This window comes from Rhodotorula paludigena (assembly GCF_050403205.1).
Source record: "Rhodotorula paludigena JCM10292 DNA, Rt_paludigena_JCM10292v1_ctg3, whole genome shotgun sequence".
Taxonomy (NCBI): Eukaryota; Fungi; Basidiomycota; class Microbotryomycetes; order Sporidiobolales; family Sporidiobolaceae; genus Rhodotorula; species Rhodotorula paludigena.
This window is the reverse complement of record NW_027481455.1, coordinates 392,290-414,138: the sequence shown is the minus strand read 5'-3', so window position 1 is coordinate 414,138 and position 21,849 is coordinate 392,290. Positions and strand designations below refer to the sequence as shown.

General features: G+C 63.6%; 6 protein-coding genes across 6 annotated transcripts; 3 read left to right on the top strand and 3 right to left on the bottom strand.

Moving 5' to 3' along the window:
• Positions 1-284: 284 nt before the first annotated feature.
• Positions 285-5,098, top strand: DNA2 (bifunctional ATP-dependent DNA helicase/ssDNA endodeoxyribonuclease DNA2; the record flags this gene model as incomplete). The annotated part of the gene is made up of 14 exons (XM_076646105.1): positions 285-1,031; positions 1,093-1,182; positions 1,235-1,319; positions 1,374-1,798; positions 1,855-2,128; positions 2,186-2,592; positions 2,653-2,858; positions 2,915-3,623; positions 3,682-3,803; positions 3,857-3,995; positions 4,057-4,316; positions 4,377-4,476; positions 4,535-4,732; positions 4,790-5,098. 14 exons carry the CDS (start codon positions 285-287, stop codon positions 5,096-5,098), a joined length of 4,071 nt encoding a protein of 1,356 aa, XP_076508384.1.
• Positions 5,099-5,457: 359 nt separating this feature from the next.
• Positions 5,458-8,335, bottom strand: JCM10292_005205 (Hsp70 family protein; the record flags this gene model as incomplete). The annotated part of the gene is made up of 11 exons (XM_076646104.1): positions 5,458-5,508; positions 5,569-5,625; positions 5,685-5,803; positions 5,867-6,020; positions 6,081-6,371; positions 6,425-6,527; positions 6,579-6,849; positions 6,912-6,975; positions 7,033-7,158; positions 7,226-8,133; positions 8,191-8,335. 11 exons carry the CDS (start codon positions 8,333-8,335, stop codon positions 5,458-5,460), a joined length of 2,289 nt encoding a protein of 762 aa, XP_076508383.1.
• A 633-nt stretch (positions 8,336-8,968) lies between these two features.
• JCM10292_005204 (uncharacterized protein) lies at positions 8,969-15,057 on the top strand (the record flags this gene model as incomplete). Its single annotated transcript, XM_076646103.1, has 11 exons — positions 8,969-9,104; positions 9,488-9,999; positions 10,058-11,098; positions 11,157-11,271; positions 11,332-11,536; positions 11,597-12,735; positions 12,800-12,867; positions 12,922-13,252; positions 13,310-13,547; positions 13,607-14,082; positions 14,141-15,057. 11 exons carry the CDS (start codon positions 8,969-8,971, stop codon positions 15,055-15,057), a joined length of 5,178 nt encoding a protein of 1,725 aa, XP_076508382.1.
• Positions 15,058-15,607: 550 nt separating this feature from the next.
• JCM10292_005203 (uncharacterized protein) lies at positions 15,608-16,413 on the bottom strand (the record flags this gene model as incomplete). Its single annotated transcript, XM_076646102.1, has 4 exons — positions 15,608-15,760; positions 15,887-16,190; positions 16,266-16,308; positions 16,395-16,413. The coding sequence occupies 4 exons, from the start codon at positions 16,411-16,413 to the stop codon at positions 15,608-15,610; spliced, it is 519 nt and encodes a 172-aa protein (XP_076508381.1).
• A 659-nt stretch (positions 16,414-17,072) lies between these two features.
• JCM10292_005202 (uncharacterized protein) lies at positions 17,073-18,804 on the bottom strand (the record flags this gene model as incomplete). The annotated part of the gene is made up of 6 exons (XM_076646101.1): positions 17,073-17,270; positions 17,336-17,419; positions 17,482-17,550; positions 17,621-17,859; positions 17,920-17,953; positions 18,013-18,804. The coding sequence occupies 6 exons, from the start codon at positions 18,802-18,804 to the stop codon at positions 17,073-17,075; spliced, it is 1,416 nt and encodes a 471-aa protein (XP_076508380.1).
• A 400-nt stretch (positions 18,805-19,204) lies between these two features.
• Positions 19,205-21,649, top strand: JCM10292_005201 (uncharacterized protein; the record flags this gene model as incomplete). The annotated part of the gene is made up of 6 exons (XM_076646100.1): positions 19,205-19,282; positions 19,364-19,808; positions 19,871-20,643; positions 20,700-20,823; positions 20,917-21,328; positions 21,421-21,649. 6 exons carry the CDS (start codon positions 19,205-19,207, stop codon positions 21,647-21,649), a joined length of 2,061 nt encoding a protein of 686 aa, XP_076508379.1.
• Positions 21,650-21,849: the final 200 nt, after the last annotated feature.

The window sequence follows — 21,849 nt, the reverse complement described above, 5'->3', positions numbered from 1 at the left end:
GAACCATACTTCTGGCTGCACCCCTCTGTTGATCCTCCTGTTGTCCCACTTGCTCCGTTGCATTCTAGACGCTTCTTCGCAAGTAAGAGACTGTAAGAGAGCCGGAGACAGAGTCTCGTGGCCGCCAGGAGTCTGTGCGACTCGAACAGCTCACTCTGCGCCGTCATCAGTTCGCGGTCGCCTTCCGCGCGACTCGACGCGTCTCGCTGCTGTTTTGACCTTTGACCTCGCTCCACCCGGCACTCTCCGCCTCGCGCATCTTGCTTACCGCGCCTAGACCCAAGATGGGCCGCGTCGAGGCCGAAGACGCCTTCATGGCGGCGCTCTTCCAAGATCTCGACGACGCAGTCTTCGCTGCCCCGCCAACCTCGTCTGCGCCGCAGCCGGGCCCGTCGTCGTCTCAGCAGCAGCGCATTCAACCAGCCAAGAAGCGCCCTGCGACCTCGCAGCACGCGCTCAACGCGTCCACGCACCATTCGCCGCGAAAGCGCGTCGCCCGCCCGCCGCTCCTCCCCCCCTCCTCATCGCCAGTTCCCTTGGCCCGTCCCAACGCCGTCCCTCATTCTGGCTTCCGTACAAAGGCGCCAGCGAAGTTGCAGCCGTTCTGGGACGATCCGCTCGCGCACCCGGTGCTGTCCCAGCGGTCGCGCGCCGAGCGGGACCGGACGGAGCGCGAGGGAGGGTATGCGCCTGGGCTTGGCGGTGCGGCGAAGAAGAAGGGCCGTATCGGCGCTGAAGGGCGGGCGGGTCGGGACGGAGAGGAGCGCGGAGAGGTCGAGCGAAGGAAGAAGGTGCGGAGAGTCGAGGTTGAGATCGAGGGGAAGGAGAACGCCGAGCGGAAGGTCGGCGGGCCACCTATCCGAGCGCCCCTGGGCAAAGGGAAGGACCATATGGTTGACGTCGGGGCCGCGCGCGTCAAAAAGGAGGACGAGACAGACGACGAAGAGTTCGGTCCGCTGCTCGAGGGCGTCGAATGGGACGAGGCGATGCTTGGTTTCGAGGACGAAGGCGGTCCCGTGGAAGACGGGCAGGTGCGTTTGCGTCAATGCATGATCAAGTTTATGTGGGTCTGCTGACGGCTAACTGCCGCAGGGCACCCGCATCCCGCGAAGCAAGCAATACCTCCGATGCACCGTCGAGGAAGTCGTCGAGAGCTACGGAACGACAAGCAGGCCGCAGAAGGTGAGCTCGCTGCGTTGACTCATCTGCGACGTTATTGACGTCTGCGTTGCAGATCCTCACGGTCTCAAGCGCGTCGTTCGAAGGCCTGCGGCAGGTGCTGCTGTGCGACGACTGGGTCGATACATCTGCCGAAGCTGGTCCGTCTCTTCCGCGCGCCGAAATCCACTCCCTATACTGAGCTTTCACTGCAGGCGACATCATCAACCTCGTCGACCTACCTGACGTCGCCTCCTCCGCCGCCGACTCGCCCGTCTCACTCACGCGCTCTGCCGGCCTCCTAATCTTGCACCCCGACATCCTCGTCTCGTCGACCAAAGTCGCCGACTCGTCGCACTGCACGCGCAAGGCTGTCCTGCAAGAGCTCATCCGCACGCTGGGTGGCTCGCCGCCCTCGCTCCTGTACGGCAACATGCTGCACTCGCTCCTGCAGACGTGCATGGCGGTGAACCGCTGGGATGAGGAGTTTCGCCATGCACGCATCGACGAGTGTGTCAAGGAGAGCGGAGGGCAGCTCTGGACGCTCGACGTTTCGTTCGAGAAGGCCCGGCAGGAGCTGCGCGACCGCAGCAAGGAGTTCGAGGCGTTTGCCGAGCGATTTGTTGGAGAGAAGCCCAAGGTACGTGGCTGTCTTCCGCGTACGAGCAGCATTCCTGACCGTTCTGCCGACTCCAGGCAGACGCCTTTCTCTCCGATCCTCGCGCCGTCGACACCGCTCGCTCCCGTCTTGCCATTACCTCGACTGTCGGCATTGAAGACGACATCTGGTCGCCTCGCTTCGGTCTCAAGGGCAAGATTGATGTTTCGACAACGTCCACGGTTATTGACTCGGTCGGCTTCTCTCGCAAGAGCACAACACCGTTCGAAGTCAAGACGGGCCGGACCAACGCTGGCATGGAGCATCGCGCGCAAACGATGCTCTACACGCTGCTCATGAGCGACCGGCACGGTTCGTCTAGTGCGTTACCGCACAGAAGACCGCTACTGACCTTTCCCTCCATAAAAGACCAGGAAGTCGACTCGGGCCTGCTGTACTACACGCAAAGCAACGAGGTCTTTCGCGTCCAAGCAGCGCGCAACGAGCTCCGCGGCCTCATCCTCGCTCGCAATCGCTTCGCAACTTTCCTCCATCGCCGCATGACCCTGTCGCCCGCGGGGTCCTTCGGATCATCGCAGCGTACGGCTACGCATTCGAGCCCGCCAACTGGGTCGCAGCCTCTCCCTGCGCTTAAGCGGGAGGAGCAGACCGTCGGCGAAGACGACGGCGACGACGCGGCGCTCTGGGACGCAGCCGCCGGTCCCGCCTGCTCTGGCACTTCCGACGAGGGCGAGGCACTCCTCCCGCCGCCCATCGACGACGAGCGGTCGTGCAAGAAGTGCTACGTGCGCGACGCGTGCATGCTCTTTCGCCGGGTGCGTGCACCTCTGCGCTCACGCGACGCGGTCCCGCTGATGCCCGACTCATTCGTGCAGGCTGTCGATGGCGATCTTGAGATTTCGCCCGACGAGCAGGACCCGCTGCAGCTGCAGTACGAGGAATCGGTCGGACACCTCACCGACGAGCACGCGACCTTTTTCCGGGAGTGGGAGAAGCTCATCAGCCTGGAGGAGCAGGAGCTGGTGCGGTTCAAGAAGGAGATCTGGACGCTCCAGGCAGAAGAGCGCGAGAAGCTCGGCCGGTGCGTGGATCGATATCATCCAGAGTACAACCCGCTCACGCTGTCCTGCCTTACAGGTGCTTCGCCAACATGGTCATCTCCGAGGTCAAGCTCGAGGACACGGCCGGCGCACCGCACGCCCATCGATTCACCTACCGGCTTCGACCGCAGCGCGCGCCGCAGTCGCAGTCAACGGGTTCGTTGCTCGGCGGCTCGATCTCGGTCAATGACCCCGTTGTCATCTCGCTCGAAGACCCGCCTCTTCTCGCCATATCGCGTGGCTTTGTCCTCTCACTCACGGCGTACGAAGTCGTCGTCGGAGTCGACCGCTCGCTCACCGATTTGCCACGAGCGAGCCAGGCGGTCGATCAGGTCTTCCGCGTCGACAAGGACGAGCTCGCGGCCGGCATGGGTCGTATTCGCGATAACCTGATCCAGCTCTTCGTAGCAGGCGGCGACGAGCGCAAGCGCCGCCTGATCGTCGAACTCGAGCCCCCGGCATTCGACGCCTCCCTCTTCGCAAGCAAGGAGCGCCTCGTTCCGTCAACCCTGAACAGCGACCAGAAGCTCGCGCTCGAGAAAGTCCTCGCAGCGCAGGACTACGCCTTAATCCTCGGAATGCCCGGCACGGGCAAGACGACGACCATCGTCGAGGTCATCCGCGCACTCGCAAAGGCGGGCAAGTCGGTCCTGCTCACGAGCTACACACACTCGGCTGTCGACAATATCCTTCTGAAGATCAAGGACGACGGGATGAACATCCTGCGTCTCGGCAACCGCGACAAGGTAGCTGGCAACTGGTCGAGCACCGCTGCGACTGTCACTTACTCCAGCCTCATTGCAGATCCTCCCGTCTTTGCATGACCTTACGCTTACCCCCGAAGACTACGCTACTTCGCTTACCGACATAGACAACAAGCTTATGACGCCGCAAGTCTTTGCCACGACCTGTCTCGGCATCAACGAGTGCGTATCGCCTCCCCACGCAAGGAACCGATGCCGACCTTCATTTCATGCAGACCCATCTTTGTGAAGCGCCGATTCGACGTGTGCATTGTCGACGAGGCGTCGCAGGTCACGCTGCCGACTTGCCTTGGTCCACTCCGCTTTGCCGACAAGTTCATCCTCGTCGGCGACCACCACCAGCTTCCTCCGCTCGTGCGTTTCCTTCGAGAGGCAGATCCTGATACGGCTACTCACGAAGCATCGGTCCATGCAGGTCCGCAACCATGCCGCGCGCAAAGGCGGTCTCGACATCAGTCTCTTCAAGCGTCTCTCGGACGCCCACCCATCTGCGGTCGTCAACCTCACGCACCAGTATCGCATGAACGCAGACATCATGTTGCTTTCGAACAAGCTCGTCTACTCGAATCGACTTCAGGTGGGCGACGAGCGCGTCGGTTCGAGGAGGCTGGCCTTGCCGCACGAGGAGATGCGGCAGCAGCTCGAGCCCTGGCTGCGAGACATTGTCGATCCAAAGTACGCGCATCTTGCGCTAGCTGAGCTCTTGTAGATGCCGGCTGACTCGGATTGCTGCAGGCGCGCCGTACTTTTCGTCGACACCGATGCCCTTCCCGCTCGCGAACGGCGACAGGGCTCGCTCATCGACAATGAGAGCGAGGCGCGATTGGTCAAGCAGGTATCTCGTGCTACCACTGTGACTCCGGAGCCAAACGCTGACCTAGACTCCACAACAGACTGTCTCGGCACTCTCGACCTGCGGCGTCTCCGACTCCGATATCGGCGTCATCACGCTTTACCGACAGCAGATCAAGGTCCTCTCGCGCGAGCTGCTAGACCACCTGGGCGTAGAGGTCCTCACTGCCGACCGCAGCCAAGGCCGCGACAAGGAGTGCATCCTCATCTCGTTTGTCCGGAGCAACACTGGTGGTCACGTGTGTCGTCTCTTTCGGAAATCTTGAAGTTGTTAGCTGATCGATCGCCATCTGCAGGTCGGCGACTTGCTGAAGGACTGGCGCCGTCTCAACGTCTGCCTCACGCGCGCCAAGTCGAAACTCGTTCTCTTCGGCTCGCGGTCGACTCTCGCGCACAACGAGCTCATGCGCCAGCTGTTCCACCTCGTTGACGACCAGGGGTGGACGTATGTGCTGCCGGCTTCGCTTGGACCGCAGTCAGCGCCGCAGCAGGTCAAGAGCGAGGTGAAGGAAGAAGACGACGTCGACGAGAAGCCGGTCAGGCGAGGCGGCGGGGCGCTCGCGCTGCGAGCTTCGCTGGCAAATGACGTAGTGAACAGCCTGTAGCGCCCTCAGCGCAATTAGCATTCACGACACAGCTGAGCACAGCCTTTGCGGTCTTAGTCTTGCGTGTGGGCAGCCTCAGCTCCGACGGTGGGCGCCTCGCTGCTGCAAGGTCGCAGGATCGTGTTCAGTCGCATGGGATCTACGTGAAAGTCTGCATTGAGCCGCGGTGCCAGGTCGAATGCGCGTTGGCCTTCTTAACCGTGTCGTGGGGGTCAATTCCGTCAGCTTAGCAAGCCGGTGCAACTTCCGCGTCCCTCACAGCGCAACAATGAACTCGGCATTCCTTGCAGGGGCGTCTCCGGCCATATGCAAGCAAACTGCACATTGGCGGGAGCCAGCTTACCGTCCTCGCCTGACATCTAATACGCGTCTTCTGAGATCTTGGACGGAGGGCCGGACCTCACTTCTTTCTGCGAGGGGAGCGCGCGTCAGCCGGGAGACAGGGGACGTCGACGACGACGCAGTCGTACCCCTTCCCTCCACTCTACCGTGGCCTTGAGCGTCTCCGCACCTACGTGCACAACAAGCTGTAGAGGCGGACGTCAGTCCGTGTCGAGCAAGTTTGGATGGCGAGAAGAGCACGCACCTCGACCTCGAGCTGGACGTAGGCTTTCTCGCCCGACCCGAGTGCGGGCGAGGTCTCGATGAGAGGCTGCAGATTGGCCTCAATGTCGCAGACTTGCTCAAACGCTGGCCGGACTTGACCTGCGCACGTGAAAGCGTGAGTGTGCGCTTGGTGCGTCGCAACCACGGGAAAGAGCTATTCACCGTCAATCCCGACCATCCACCCGTCCGTCTCCTGCTCCGGGTGATCTGCATCAAAGCGCCACAGCGTCGTCCTGAACGTGGGATCTTGCGCAGCAAGTCGGTATCGGAAGTTGAACGTCTTGCGATATGAGCGTGCTGAGGAGATGAGGGCGCCCTGCGCATGCCGCCTCGATCAGCTCGATGCGCATCTCAAAATGAGCCTGATGAGCAGCACCTTGGGCACAACCTCTCCAAACTTGCCAACGACGAGCTTCTGCCCGCCGCTGCCGATGTAGACGTCGCGGTTCTGCATGCCCTTCGTCCACGACGTGCTCCAGTCGACCGCGACCTGCACGCCCAGCGCATACCTTGTTCGCCGTGGCCGGAGCGTCTCAGAGAGGTAGAAGCGGAGTGCGCCTTCCGAGACGGCCGAGTGCGTCGGTATGTTGGGAACGACGAGGCGCACGCCGAGAGGTGTAAAGGTTTCGCGCAGGCGGCGGACGAGGTAAGGCGCTTCGGCAAAGCCCTGCGATGTAATTGCGTGAGCGAGAGTGCAGATGGCGGAGCGGTCAGACGCACGCCGGAGAGAAGGATGTGCGCTGCACCGCCGCGCGGAAGGACGGATGACAACCGCACGATGATGCTGTCAACAGCGGGCTTGAAGCAGCTCTCGACGTCCTCGCTTCACACAAAGACGTCAGTCGCGGATTGTCCTGGCTCCCAGTGAACGCACCCGCTGAGTGTCATCCACCCATCCTTGACCCTCGCGTTCGAATCTGCCGCCTTGTCCAGCTTAAAGTCCCCTTTGCCCTCGGCAAACAATCTGAGACGGTATGTCTGGCCCTCGAGGCTTGTGACGCCTGCAAAGCGCGGCAGAACCTTGCCGCGGAACTCATCCATGAGGTGCGCATGAATCGCCGACGATTTGAACTTTGTCCGCGAAAGGCGCGAGGTCAGGAGATCGGAGAAAGTCGCGAGGACGGCACCGGAGCCGGAAGGAAGTCCTGAACGAGCTCATAAGGTCAAAATTGGCATCCGCAGGCGCGAACCGTGGGAGCAGGCGTACGAGTGACTGTTTCGTACGCGCGAAGTTTCAGCCGAGGCGACACGGCCGCGACGGTATAGCCAATCTACGAGAGGATCCGTGGGTCGGCCAGCGCAGCGGAGAGAAGAGGGAAAGGACGAACAATCGAAACACCTTGCTCGGCCGCATCGCAGAGCGCGAACGCCCCTCCCTCACGCAGCCACTCCTCTGCTTTCTGCGTGTGAGCCCGCGCGAAGTAGGTGATCGCCGCCGGCTCTTTCACGAAGATCTGCGCCCGAAATTGCAAGGTGAGTCACACAGAGAGAAATAATTCGGAGAGGAAGGGAGAGACGTACCAGCCTCCCGACCTCGAAGTGCGCCGGCAGCAACCGCGCCTCCTCCACCGCACCCCTGAGCATTTCCGTCTCGCTCGTGCCCCAGTCGGCCGGGATCGCAACTACAAATATGCACCGCTCCCACAGGCGCAGGAACGTCTCGTCCCCGTTCGGCGTCGTCTCGGCGTACCACGCGCGCGCAGCGGCGACGAGCCAGCGGAGAAAGTCGGCGTAGATGTCGCGGAGCCGCGGGCCCGGGTAGTGCTTGGACGTGCTGCCGCTGCTGGCGGAAGAGGAGGAGGACGGCTTCTTGTCCTTGCTGCGCCGCCCGAGATCGCCTAGCGCGCCGCTGCCGCCGTCAATGCCGACGACGTGAATACTGTGCGGCCTTGCGGTCTGTTCGTGCTCTCTGGAGGAGGGTGTGCGAGGTACGGGCGCGGCACCGCGGGCATCGAGCGCATCGAGTAGACCTTCGGATGAGAGCGAAGCGTGTGAGGCGGCCAATGAGGCCATAGACCGGGTTGCAGCGAGCGTAGAAGGCGTTGGAGATGTAAGAAGGCCCGAAGCCACAGGATTGGGCGCAGGAGCGGGCTTGTTCTTCTTGAAGAGCTTCCGGCTCGTCGAGTCGTCCAGAGCCTGCTCCGGGGTCGACACCGACGCCTGTGCGCCCAGCTTGGTCTGCTCCTTCCAGCTCTTGACGAGGACCCACCCCTCGTCGTGCGCTCTCCGCTTCGCCGTCTCGGTGACGCATTCCGCTCCGAAGGCGCGTGCGCGGTCCTCGCGGTCGTAGTAGACGAGAGAGGGCGTGCGCGACGGAACAGGCGCAAGTATCGGGGTCGAGTAGGGATAGGTGAGTACGGTACGCAGGGCGGGCGACGAGGACGAGAGAGGCTGGCTGGCCCAGGTGAGGTGGGCGAGCGTGACAGAGGCTGTGAGGTGGTGTGAGCGGACGAGATTGCCGCCATGAACTTGTGCAAGGCACGCACTTCCCGTGTTGCCGATGTCTATGCCGATGATGAAGCTGTCGCGCTCGTCGAGGTACTCGAGCTCGTCGACAGAGGGAGGACTCTCGCCGTTCAGCGTAGAGGCTGTTTTCGGCTCCGACTGGGAAGCTGCAAGCGAGGTTCTCATGACCGCTAGCGCAATAGCACAACAACGTTGAGCTAGAGGGGCAGATCAAGCGAGAAGCGCAGGAAGTGTGAGCAAGCCGAAACTGGCGGACAGGAGAGCAGAGCGTGCACGACCCGCGGACAAGCCGGAGCGCGGTGGAAACGCCGACGCTGGTCTCGAACGTCAGCCAGGCTACTGTGCGTGTTCAACGTCGCTGCGACGCGGTGGTGCGGCGCAGACGAGCGCCATCACGAAGCACAGGAAGAGGAGGACGCGGGAAGCGACGGCGCCCTGCCGAGAGCGTCGGACTAGCACGGATCGACCAGGGAGGACGGTGCCAGTGCCTTGAGCGACACGGCAGCCTACCCGAAGGCAGCCAAGGTGGCTGCCGAGACAGCTCGCTCCCGTCGCGACTTGCGCGCGTTCCGTAAGCACCAACTCTCGCCTGCCTGCCAGAGGACTCTGAGCGCAGTGCAGTGCACTCGGGCTAGCGTCTGCCCTCGCGCGCCGGCCTTTTCGTCTTTGTCGCTCGTTTCCTCGTCCCGAGACTCCGACGCCGAGCACACACGCCTGCAACCGCCTCTCTCGCGCACCAGAGCCTGCGAGGGCTAAGGCCAACACTCGCACGGCAACCGGCGATAGCGTACGCGGTCCATGTCGGCACTCCTCCGCCTGCGCCGCGAGCCGCAGCGCCGCGACTCTGCCCTCCTCGAGCAGTTCGCACCCGATGGCCGCAACCTCAGCGACACGACGCATCCCGACTACGACCCTGCCACCGACCCAGAGCTACGTGAGTCGACCTTTGAAGCGGGGGCTCGTCGGGACTGCCGATTAGGGAGGGGTTCCTGCGGGACGGGATCGTGCGCGTCGACCATGCTTGGCTCTGAGGGAGGGATAGGGATAGGGCGCCCTGAGCAACCAAAGTAGCAACAGAGGCCGGGGAGTCGCGGCGTACCACTGGTTTGGCAGTCTTGCGCATCACTGCGGCGCGAGACGGGGTGGACGGTACATCCTCGTGCAGAAGTTGGGCGCATTGGAGGATCAATGCATTCCCTCCTCTTCTTTCGACCAGGTGCTGACTGCTTCTCTCCCACTTGCACTGCGCCTGCCCTCCGCCACCTGCACTACCACCACCTCCACCTCGCCTTCAATGTCCCACTTCGTTCCCGCCAGGCCTTCGCGTGACTCGCACCGCCGCGGACTCAATCCACTCGCTCTACGAAGAGGAGGACCGCCGACGATTCAAACGCCTTGCCTCGCGCCGGACAGCAAGCGGAAAGAAGGGTCCCGAGGGCTCCCAGCTGAAGCCGCGGCGGACGCTCTTCGGGCGGCGCAAGCCGCGCGCGTCGACCGACCCGCCCGAGAGCTCCGAGGGGCATGGGACGACCGAGGGAGGCAGCGCGGCTGGCGCGCCCGAGCTGGACGAGGATGCGCGCGCGGACCTCGAGCGACAGATGACGCGGCTCGCGGCGGCGAAGGAGGCCGAGGAGTCGGCGCGACGGCAGGACAAGCAGGACGAGGAGGAGCAGAAGCGCAAGAAGAAGGAGCGGAGAAAGCGCGGCGAGAAGGAGAAGGAGCGCAGGGTCGTCTACGTCAACGTCGAGGGCGTCAAGACGGACCCGAGGGGCTACGAGCGCAACAAAGTTCGGACGAGCAAATACACGCTCATCTCGTTCCTCCCAAAGGTGCGTCCTTGCCTGCTCTTGTCCCGTGTCAATCCCCGCTCACAGCTCGTTTCCACAGAACTTGACGGAGCAGTTCCGCCGTATGGCCAATGTCTACTTCTTCGCCCTCGTCATCCTTCAGATCTTCCCCATCTTCGGTGCCGTCAATCCCGAGATCGGCATGCTCCCGCTCGTCGCCATTCTCGCCATCACGGCGTTCAAGGACGGAGTCGAGGACACGCGGCGGCATAAGCTCGACAACGAGGTCAACAACTCAGCTGTCACTCGTCTCGGCGACTGGCACAACGTCAACATTGCCGACGACGACCGGCCCTGGTGGGCCTTCTGGCGCCGCCCGAACCCGAACCACCGCATCTCGAAGGGCGTGCGCAAGCTGCGCGAGAAGGAGGGCTCGTACGACGCGGGCTTCCTTTACGCCGATCACCCCGAGGGTCTCGAGTCGCGCGACACGCTCGGCGGCGACTCTTTCGCGATCGCGGGACCTCGCGCACGCGCTCGCGGCGACAGCTCGGCGTCGACCATGCCTGCGAGCCCGATGGGCGCGTCGGGCGCCGGCCTGACCAAGTCCGGCTCGAGCTACTCGGTCGAGACGCTCGCGACGTCGTATCCTCCGCGGCTCTTGCGCTCGTACGGCGCGGGCGCAGAGAGCGCCGGCGACGTCTCATTCGGCGCGCAGTCGCGCAAGTCGACGAGCGACGTCGTGTCGTACGACCATGCGACACCGGGGACGGCCAAGTGGGAGCGCACGCTGTGGAAGAAGCTCGAGGTGGGCGACGTCGTCCTCCTCAAGGAGAACGACCAGATCCCCGCCGATGTCGTCGTCCTCGCCACTTCGGACCCGGACGGTGTCTGCTTTGTCGAGACGAAGAACCTCGACGGCGAGACGAACCTCAAGCCGCGCAAGGCGCTCAAGGCGACGATGGGCATCGGCAACGAGGAGGACGTCGAGCATGCGCGCTTCTGGGTCGATTCAGAGCCGCCGCATGCCAACTTGTACTCGTACAACGCCGTGCTCAAGTGGCGCGGTAAGGAGGACAAGCTTGGCATGGAGCACCCGATCATGGAAGGGCGGAGTCGCGACGAGGGCGTTGAGCAGCAGGTGCGCAGTCCGCTCTGTCTGTTTTAGTCTGCGGTGCTGATGGCGCTGTGCTCCCCAGGAACCGGTCACGATCAACGAGCTCCTTCTGCGAGGGTGTCAGCTGCGCAACACTAAGTGGTGCATCGGGCTCGTCGTCTTCACGGGCGCAGACACGAAGATCATGCTCAACCAGGGTCCGTCCGCTCACTCGCCTGCCGTTTCACAATTGGCTGACTGAAGGTGCCGGTGCACAGGCGAAACGCCGTCGAAGCGCTCCAAGATCGAGAAGGAGACCAACTTCAATGTCCTCGTCAACTTCGCTGTCCTCCTCGCTCTGTGCATCGGCTGCGCCATCGCGGCTGGCATCTACGACAACATGACCGGGCGATCCGTCGACCTGTACGAGCCCGATGCGCAGTACTCGAACTCGTCCATTGTCGTGGCCTTCATCACCTTCGGGTGCGTCTCTCCTGCCTTCCGCCTAGTCTCTCCGCCACTCGCTAACCTGTCTCCTCACAGTGCCACCCTAATCCTCTTCCAGAACATTGTGCCGATCTCGCTCGTCATCACGGTCGAGCTCGTTAAGACGATCCAGGCCTTCTTCATCTACCAGGACATCGACATGTACTACGAGCCGCTCGACCACCCATGCGTGCCAAAGACGTGGAACATCTCGGACGACCTCGGGCAGATCGAGTACATATTCTCGGACAAGACGGGCACGCTCACGCAGAACGTGATGGAGTTCCAGAAGTGCGCCGTCGGCGGCGTGTCATACGGCGAGGGCATCACCGAGGCGATGCTCGGTGCGGCCAAGCGCGAGGGGCGCGACACGTCGGCTTTCGACCCGGCGCAGAACGTCGAGCGCCTCGCGCAGCGCAAGGAGCAGATGATCCAGACCCTCAATGGCGGCTTCAAGAACCGCTACCTCCGGCACGACAAGATGACGCTCATCTCGCCGCCCATGGCCGAGGCACTCGTCTCGCCGCCGAGCAATGAGCAGCGGCAACGTCTGAGCGACTTCTGGCGCGCCCTCGCCATCTGCCACACCGTCATGACGGAGCGCCCCGACGACTCGAATCAAGACATTCTCGAGTACAAGGCCGAGTCGCCAGACGAGGCCGCGCTCGTCGCCGCCGCCCGCGACGCCGGCTTCGTCTTCCTGCACCGCTCGAACGCCGAGATCACGCTCGAGGTGCTCGGCCAGCCCGAGCGCTACACGCCGCTGCGCACGCTCGCGTTCAACTCGGCGCGCAAGCGCATGAGCACACTCGTCCGCACGCCCGACAACCGTGTCCTCCTCATCTGCAAGGGCGCCGACAGCGTCATCTACCAGCGCCTGCGCGAGGACCACGACCAGGACGTGATCAACACGACGTCGCGGCAGCTCGAGGAGTTTGCTAACGCGGGCCTGCGCACGCTGTGCATCTCGAGCCGGTATCTCACCGACGACGAGTTCGCAAACTGGAGCAAGATTTACGACAAGGCGTGCGCCGCGATCGAGGACCGCGACGACGAAATCGAGCGCGCGTGCGAGCTCGTCGAGCACGACTTGACTATTCTCGGCGCGACCGCGCTCGAGGACAAACTCCAGGTTGGCGTACCCGAGGCGATCGAGCAGCTGCACAAGGCGGGCATCAAGCTGTGGATCCTCACTGGTGCGCTTTCGTCTTACTTTCACGCACCGAGCACCAAGCTGACGAAAGCCGCTCTCGTGCCTAGGCGACAAGTTGCAGACCGCCATCGAGATCGGCTTCAGCTGCAACCTTCTCACCAACGAGATGGAGATTGTGCGTGTGTTCCGGAATTGTGCGTGAATGCTCAACTGACTTGGCTCCTTGCAGCTCATCCTGTCGGCCGAGTCCGAAGAAGGTGCTCGCGCGCAGATCGAGGCCGCGCTCGACAAGGTCAACCGGTCACGAGCGGGCCTCGCACCGCTCGACACGGATGCCGGCGAGAAGATCGGCGGCGCGACCAAGGCCGACGGTTTCGCCGTCGTCATTGACGGCGAAACGCTCCGCTACGCGCTCGACGTCGTGCTCAAGCCAATGTTCCTCGAGCTGACGACGCAGTGCAACGCCGTCGTGTGCTGTCGTGTCTCGCCCAGCCAGAAGGCGCTCACTGTCAAGCTCGTCAAGGACGGTAAGAACGCCATGACACTCGCCATCGGTGACGGTCCGTTACGTTCCTCTCCAGTGTGAGCAGCACACGAGTTGACGCGTTCCCGCACAGGCGCCAACGACGTCGCCATGATCCAGGAGGCGCACATCGGCGTCGGTATTGCTGGCCTCGAGGGTGCGCAGGCGTCCATGTCGGCCGACTACGCCGTCGGGCAGTTCCGCTTCCTCACCAAGCTCCTGCTCGTCCACGGGCGATGGTGCTACATCCGCGTCGCCAACATGCACGCCAACTTCTTCTACAAGAACATCGTCTGGACCCTCACGCTGTTCCTGTACCAAATCTTCTGCAAGTGCGTCCAGACTTGCTACATCCCGCAGCCCGGACGTCAGCTCATACTGTCACGCATAGCTTCGACTCGACCTACTTCTACGAATACACCCTCATCATGCTCTTCAGTCTCGTCTTCACGTCGCTGCCCGTCGCGATTCTCGGCATCGCCGACCAGGACGTAAACGCCGAGATGTCTCTCGCCTTCCCGCAATTGTATCGTCGCGGCATCCTCGGCCTCGAGTGGACGCGCGTCAAGTTCTTCGCCTTCATGCTCGACGGTCTGTACCAGTCCGCCATCGCCTTCTTCGTACCCCTCCTGGTCTACTTGTGGACGCCGACGCTTTCGGTCAACGGCCACGACTGGAGTCTCTGGGAGCTCGGCACGACCGTGGCAGCCTGCGCCGTGACGCTCGCCAACCTCTACGTCGGCCTGCACACGCGGTATTGGACCTGGATGGTCTTTGTCATCATCATCGCGTCGACTCTCGCCTTCCATGTCTGGATCGCCATCTATTCGCAGTTCAACACGTTCATCTTCGATAACGAGATCAACTGTGCGTCCAGTTACCTCGAACATCGCAGCTATCACGCGGCTGACTCGGTTCCCTGCAGACTTGTACGGCACGCTCAATTTCTGGCTGTCGATTTTCATTGTCGTCGTCATTTCCATCGGCCCGAAGTTCCTGTGGCTCTACGTGCGCTCGATGTACTGGCCGCTCGACAACGACATCGTGCGCGAAATGCAGGTCCTCCGCAACAAGGGCAAGCTCCCGGCCTTCGACCCCGAGCACGATGCCGGCGCGAGCGCCCCGGTGTTCAAGGACGAGCCGCCGCTGCGGCAGCACGACGAGGCGGCGATGGCAACGCGTGAGCACCTTCCGCTCGTACAGTCGGCGGAAGGTCGCGATCCGCGGCAACGGCATTTTTCGCACTCGACCGCATCCGACCCAGCGACCCCGCGTGACATCCCGTCGACGGCGGTCTGGCCTCCTTCCTCCCCCTCGGGCCTGCCCCTGAGCCCCGGCCCGATCCCCTCGCCCTACGGCACCTCCAGCTACGCCTCTTCCCCGCCTTACGCCTCCGCCCGCTCGACTCCCCTCGAGTCCTCGCCTGGTTCGCCTCCGTCTGGTCTCATCACACCGGTGTACGGCGTCCCGCACATCGTCGTCAACGATGCGACCCCGCGAGACTCGTACCAATCGCGGTTCGCCGACGCGCACGCACCCGCGCATGCGCAGAACGACTCGCTCGAGTTCGATGTGCTCGAGTACGCGAACCATCGCGACTCGCAGTGGGTTCAGCAGCAGCAGCCTCCGAGCGGGTTTACCGAGGCGGACCTGCATGCGCGATCGCCGCTCGAGGCGGCACATCAGCAGTGGCGGTCCGAGGCGTCAAGCGTGGGCGCCGACAGCTTCCACAGCGCGGTCGCAACGCCCGTGCAGTCACCGCCGACGGGCCAGCAGCAATGGACGCCCTCGCACCAGCCTCAGCAGCCGTCGTACGCTTCGACCGGCGGCTACGCCATGTAACACTGTTTTGCCCTTCCTTGCGATACCCCCTTTCTCCTTTGTGCTTCACGCTCTCACGCAAACTAGACGTTGTGCGCCGGTAGTTCAACGGACCCTCTTTCGCGGCCATGTAACATCAGAATCGCCTATTGCCTCTCCCATCGCATCTGCCTTGTCGCACGCGGCTGCTTCCGTGTTGACGACAGAACGCCAGGCGGGCTGCTCAATCCGCGATGCGCAAAAGGTGAGTGGACGGCCGCCAACGGACGGGGGCAAAAGGGAAGGCGTGACTGGGGATCGAACCCAGGTTAGTCGGAAGTGCTCAAGTCAGAACCGACTGTACTAACCACTATACTATCTCGCCTCATTGAGAGCTTCCAAGCGCTGTGCCACACATACCAACAGTAAACAGGACTGGCTGCAAAGGCTGAGCAGGTCTGTCCATAAGTGGTACGCTGGCGGGCGACTCCCGGAGCGCGGCTGGCACTGATGGATTTGCACTCAGACAGAAGTCGAGAAACTATAGCTACAACGCCTCTCGTACAGCTGCGACCTGCTTGCGCCGTCTCGACTAGGCCGACCCGGTTCCCCTCGACGAAGCGGTCGTCTCCCCCTTGAGCGCAGCGACGCCGTTCTGGAACTCGCGCGCGCCCTTCTGCGCAACCGTCTCCTCGCCGGCGGCAGACGAGCGGGAGTCGACCGTGCCTTGCGGGCGGCCGGCGATCTGTGCAACGCAGACAGGGCGACATCAGTACGTGGATAAGTCGCCTCGAATCAGCTCGCAGCGTCGGGACCGAGCTCCCGAGTCCCGACGAGACGAGCAACAGAGGAGGGAGGACTCGCGACGCACCCCGTCGCCGAGCCCGTCAAGTCCCGAGTTGATCGTCCCGCGGATCGCCTCTCCCGCCCCGTGGATCGCGTTGAAGAGGCCGCTGACGCGCGAACCGACCGTATTGCGGGTCGAGTCGGACGCGGAAGCGGGAGCGGCGGTCGAGGTGGGAGGGTTGACGGCGGGGAGGTCGCGGCGCGAAGGCGGCGGAGGGGGTGCGTATGTGTCCGAGGGGGAGGAGGACGAGCCGTTCGTAGCGGAAAAGTGTGGGAAGGAGGGAGCAGTGGTCACGGAAGGATCGGCGTGGTCGAGGGCGGTCAAGTCCCTAGGTCAGCACCGCCGAACGCAGGTCACTCAAATTCGTGGGTCTTATGCCAGCAGGTTCTAGGCGAGAACATACCCGCTGCGCTCGCCCGCTTCGGCGCCGGCGCGGTTCGCTTCGCCTGCAGCGTTGAAAGCGAACGATGGTGAGCAGGGTGAGCGACTTCGTTGGAATCCGAGGTTCGCGACTATAGCACTGGCCACTCACCAGTGTGTGTTCCGCTCATTGTCTTGTCTCGTTCGTAAAGCGCTGTTGAAGAAGGGAAAGAGCCGCTCTTCGTCGCCGTCATCATTGCCGAGGGGCGGTGCACGCAAGCCACGTCAGCAAATCCGCAGCACGCTTCCGCGCGCGAGGTGCACCGTTCTGAGGCAGAGGAGCGGGCCGACGAACTTTGCCTTGAGCGCGGTGACAGAAGTCTACGGGCTTCCTCTCGACCCTTGCGCGGAGGAGCCATCGACGTACGACTACCGCAGGCCTGCACACAGCAGGGACAAATATGCATTCCGGCAGGCACAGAGGCTTGGACTTTGTACACTGCTGTTCTAAGTGCTACAAGTTCCGGCGAGGCGCACTGTCGCAGCGGCGAGAGCTCAACTCTGCTTGCTGGGCGGCGGCGTCCGGCTCGTATCGCATGGGCAAGTCGCGCCATGGACTGGCTGCAAGAGCAAGGACGAGACAGTAGGCAACGAGTCAATACAAGGTTGTGCCCAGCTCGCGCAGGTCGAGAGCGAGCAAGAACGTACTCACCCTGCGCGAGCGCTGCAGGTCCGTCTGCAGACCTCGATGCCTTGGTCATTCCCGAGGGCAAGGTCACCGTCTGACTCAGACTGACTGGCCTCCTTGTTGTTGGAGAGCCCAGTGCAGCAAGCCTCGCACGCGTAGCGCTCAGTCAATTCCGACGCGACCAAAGAATTCGGCTAACTCGTCCTCTTCGCGCACATCCGGCGGCGGGAGGGGCGGGAGCGTGTTGTGTGCCGGAAATGCGGATTTATCAGCAGTGGGGGTGCGCGCATCGTGAAGCTCGAGTTGGCGTGCGGGAGAGACGGCGGAAGCTAGCAGGCTTGTCGGAAGAGTCGGGGAAGACTGTTGACGGCGGCTGAGTCAGTTCCCATTCCAAAGAGTGGAGACCCAGGTGTCGACCAACTCACCAATACAGCCTCTCGGACAGGTGCGCGCGTCTTGCTAGGTGACGGCGGGTGCCGCCGCGCACGACCCGGCGTCGGCGGCGCAGACTGGACGGCGTCGAATCAGCCGCCCGATCACCAGCGCAGATCCGACACAAAAGCGCATGTACCTTGGCGCTGGCCTGCAGCTTTTGAAGAAAAGTCAGACTCGCTGACCCTTCCTTGACGGGCGTCTCTGGCTGCAACCCGCGGCAAAATGGAGTGAGCGGCGCGAACCTAACTCTCCACGGAGGATAAAGCCAAACGCACCTCAGCAGCCTCCTTGAGCTTGTCCTGCAGCCGCTGCCAGTCGGCCTCGGTGACGGCGTCGAGCCACTCGGGCAAGAGCACAAACAGGTGGTGCTCGACGGTCGCCTGCATCGTGCGGAGCGCGAGCGGGACCTCGGTGTAGGCGGGCGAGAGCGGGTCGTGCGAGATGAACAGGGTGAGCTTGTGCGACGGGACGAGGTGTGCGATCGGTGCTAGGATGCGCGATAGGTTGAGGTGGTCTGCGGGTTGAGATGCGTGAGCGAAAGGATGTGAGCGATGCAACACGCAAGGTGACACACAGAAGACCGCCTGGACCTTCTGGCTGGTGTAGATCTGCGAAGCGCGGGGCGTCAGATCCCGCTTGAGAAGGCTTTCGGACGTGTAGAGCGCACCAGGTTCTTGGTCTTGCCAGAGTACTTGATTTCGATCACCTCCCAGCTCACGACCCGCTCTCCGTCTTCTCCCTTGCTCCGCGTCACCTCCTCGAACCGGACCAAGTCTGGCCTGAATGGGCCGAAGCGCACCCCGGGAGCCGCCCACCCGCGCTCGCGGAACTCGCGCGTAAAGTCGACGGCATCGAGCATGCCGGTCGCGATGTACACGGGCTTTCCCGTGCGCAGAGTCTGGCGCATGGCCTTGCGCGCGACGGTCGCGAGCGAGGCATAGTCGCGGTGGAGCAGGAGCTGGTGCTGCCGGTCGAGGGCGCGGCGGATCGTGCGCTCGGCGAGGAGGCCCCGCTCGACAGCGTCGGGCGGTAGCAGGTGATCGCGCGCTTCGGGCGGGAGCGCGCGAGCGGCAGCAGCAGCAGCAGCGACAGTCCCGGCGGCCGAAGAGGCGAGGAGCGAGGGGACCGACGACGACGCTGCGCTGCTCGTGCGGCCGGCGCCGTCGGAGAAGGACTCGTCCTCGCCGTCCTGGAGGAGCTCGAGGGGCCGCACGCGCGAGAGGGCGCCCAGGAGCCAGTCGAGGCGGAAGGCGGCGATGCGTTCGTCGCGCGCCTGGGCGGTGCTCTCCCACGTCCCGTTCAGGTCGGCGAGAAGGGTGGTAAAGGCCGAGATGGTGACTGCGATCGAGCACTGCGAGTGGTGCTGGGCGCGGATGTTGACCAACGGCGGCGGAGGTGCGCCCGCTCTCGCTGCCCTCGCCCGTCGCGGGGTCACCGCTGGGGTTGCAGGGTGCTGCATGGTGAGCGTGAGCACGCTAGGTGTCTGCTGGCTGCATCAGGGGTGCAGGCGGGTGCAGCCGTGTCCGATGCCGAAGGCGGGCATGTCCGCGGCGCGCGCGCGCCCCTTGAACGCGCTTTCGCTGTTGCGTCGCTTCGGGCAGCTGCTTACGGCGAGCAAGTAGAACGCCGACTGCACCCGCGCACATCCCTCGCGGCCTACTAGCAGGCAACCCACTGGCCCCAACCCACCCCAACTCGTCACCACGGCCGCCTCAAAGCCCGCTCACTCGCCCCCGCCCGCGCCGCCATCGCCGAGGGCCGCAGGAGCACCGCGCTTTGCCGCGCTCAAGCAGGCGAGCCGCGCCCCCGGGCTGCCCTCGGACCCCGTGCATCCGCTCACTCGCACACTCTGCCCGCAGATGATCAAGCGCAAGGGCGCCCACTCGTCCCACTCGTCGCCCCCGAGCCCCCCGTCAAAGGGCCTCTCGACCGTCGGCGTCTCGAGCGCAATGGCACGCCGTCTCCCGCTCGCTCGTGCGCGTGATCGAAGCCTGCAACTGACTCGTGCACACGTGCAGGACGCTGCTGCGTACCTCACGCACCTCAAGTCGCGCGATTCGTCGTCCGCCGCCGCGTCGTCGTCGCCGTCGCGTGCGTCGAGCCTCATCTCGTACGCGTCGCACCACCCGAGCCAGGGCCACGGCAGGGCGCGTGCGAGCTCAGATGCCGCAGACTCCGAGTCGAGCACCGACTCGGACCGTAGCACGCGCTCGGCCGGATGGCGCGGCGTCGCGACCCTCATGCCCACACCGTCGACCATCTCGGCGACGCGCATGCCCACGACGTCGTTCGACATCGACTTTGTCCCCGACCCCGAGGACCCCTACTCGCTGCGCCACTCCGAGTTCGGCTTCGACGTCGACCCGGCGCACCGCACCACCTCGCAGCACACGCCCGGCATGAGCCTCAAGGCGAGCGACGAGGAGCCCACCGTCTGGGTCTACCTGCACACCTACCTCTCGTGTGCGTCCAGCTGGCGCTCAATCGCGCGGCGAGGACGCGTCGCTGATTTAGAGCTCCCGCAGACGCTCTACTCATCGTCCTCGGCCACATCCGCGACTTTATCGGCAAGCGTCTCTTCCCCTCGTCCTACTCGCACCTGCGACCGTCCAACGGCTACGCGCCCCTCTTCTCCGACTTTGACTCGTTCTACACCCGCCGCCTCAAGCTCCGCATCGAGGACTGCTTCGCGCGCCCCGTCACGGGCGTCGCCGGCCGCACGGCAACGTGCCTCGACCGCGCACCAACGAGCCACTTCCACGACTTTGTCTTTACGGGCGAGACGACGCAGGCGCTCAACGTCTCGTCGTACAACTACCTCGGCTTCGCCCAGTCGCGCGGGCCCTGCGCCGACGAGGCCGAAAAGGTCGTGCGCGAGATGGGTGTCGGCCTGACGGCCGCGCGCAACGACGTCGGCACGAGCGCGCTCCACGTCCAGGCCGAGCGCCTCGTCGCGTCGTTTGTCGGCATGGAGGACTCGATGATTGTCTCGCAGGGGTTCGCGACCAACTCGACGACGCTCCCCGCGCTCATGTGCAAAGGGTGCCTCATCATCTCGGACGAGCTCAACCACTCGTCGATCCGGTTCGGCGCGCGCCTGTCGGGCGCCATGGTGCGCCAGTACAAGCACAACGACATGGACGACCTCGAGAACTTGCTCCGCGAGTGCATCAGCCAGGGCCAGCCGCGCACGCACCGCCCGTGGAAGAAGATCCTTATCGTCGTCGAGGGCCTCTACTCGATGGAGGGCACGCTCCTCGACCTCCCGCGCCTCCTCGAGCTCAAGGACATTTACAAGGTGCGCCAGCTTACATCTACCTTCAAACAGCTGTCGCTTACTGTCTGCACACGCAGTTTTACCTCTACGTCGACGAGGCGCACTCGATCGGTGCCCTTGGCCCGCGCGGACGCGGCGTGTGCGACTACTTTGGCGTCGACCCCCGGCGGGTCGACATTCTCATGGGCACCTTTACCAAGTGTGAGTTTTCGTTTACAGTCGTGTTCGCGTATTGCTTCACGAGTCGCACGTAGCGTCCGGCCAGACGAACTCACGCATTTTTGCGTCTCACAGCTTTCGGCGCCGCGGGCGGCTACATTGCCGGGTCCCACGAGCTCATCTCGGCTCTTCGGCTCTCGTCGCACGCGCAGAACTACTCCGAAGCCATGTCGCCGCCGATCCTCGCGCAGATCGTCACGTCGATGGGGTCCATCATGGGCCCGACGGCCATCTCGATCGTGCCCGCGCTCTCGCGCCTCCCGCCCGCCGTCATGGACGGCCGCGACGGGCAGGACCGCCTGCGGCGCCTCGCGTTCAACTGCCGGTACCTGAGCGGCGGGCTGCGCAAACTCGGGTTCATCGTCTACGGCCACCAGGACTCGCCCATCGTGCCCATGCTCATCTTTGCGCCCGCAAAGATGGGCCTCTTCAGCCGCATGATGCTCGAACGGTATAAAATTGTGGTGGTGGTGGTCGCGTACCCCGCGTGAGTCTCGAAATTTCCCGCTCCCTCCGCGACGCTCCACTTCGCTTCCTCCTCCTCGCGGACTGCCGCTGACGTTCTCTACACTCACACAGCACTCCTCTCGTCTCCTCTCGTGTTCGCTACTGTTTGAGCGCGGCCCACACTAAGTCGGACTTGGATCGGATTTTGCGCGCGACGGACGAAGTCGGCGGCATTCTCGGTCTCAAGCTCTCGCCCTCGGGCATGCGCATGAACGTCGACGACGTAATCGCCGAGGGCGTCGACATGATCCGCCAGAGCGAGGCGCGGTACGAGGAGGCGGTTGAGGCCATCGACGCATGACCGTTCATAGACTTCCTCTCACTTTCGTTCTTTCTCCGCGACTCGTTCTTCGCATTTCCTTCTTTTGCCTCCTCTTGAGCACACATCCCCCGGTTGTCCTTATCACCCGCGTACCCCTCATTCACGAGCCTGCTGCCTCATGCAAGCGGGTCAAAGCAGTCCGTAGCTCTCTTTCCCGCCCGCTCTAATCCCCTCTCTTG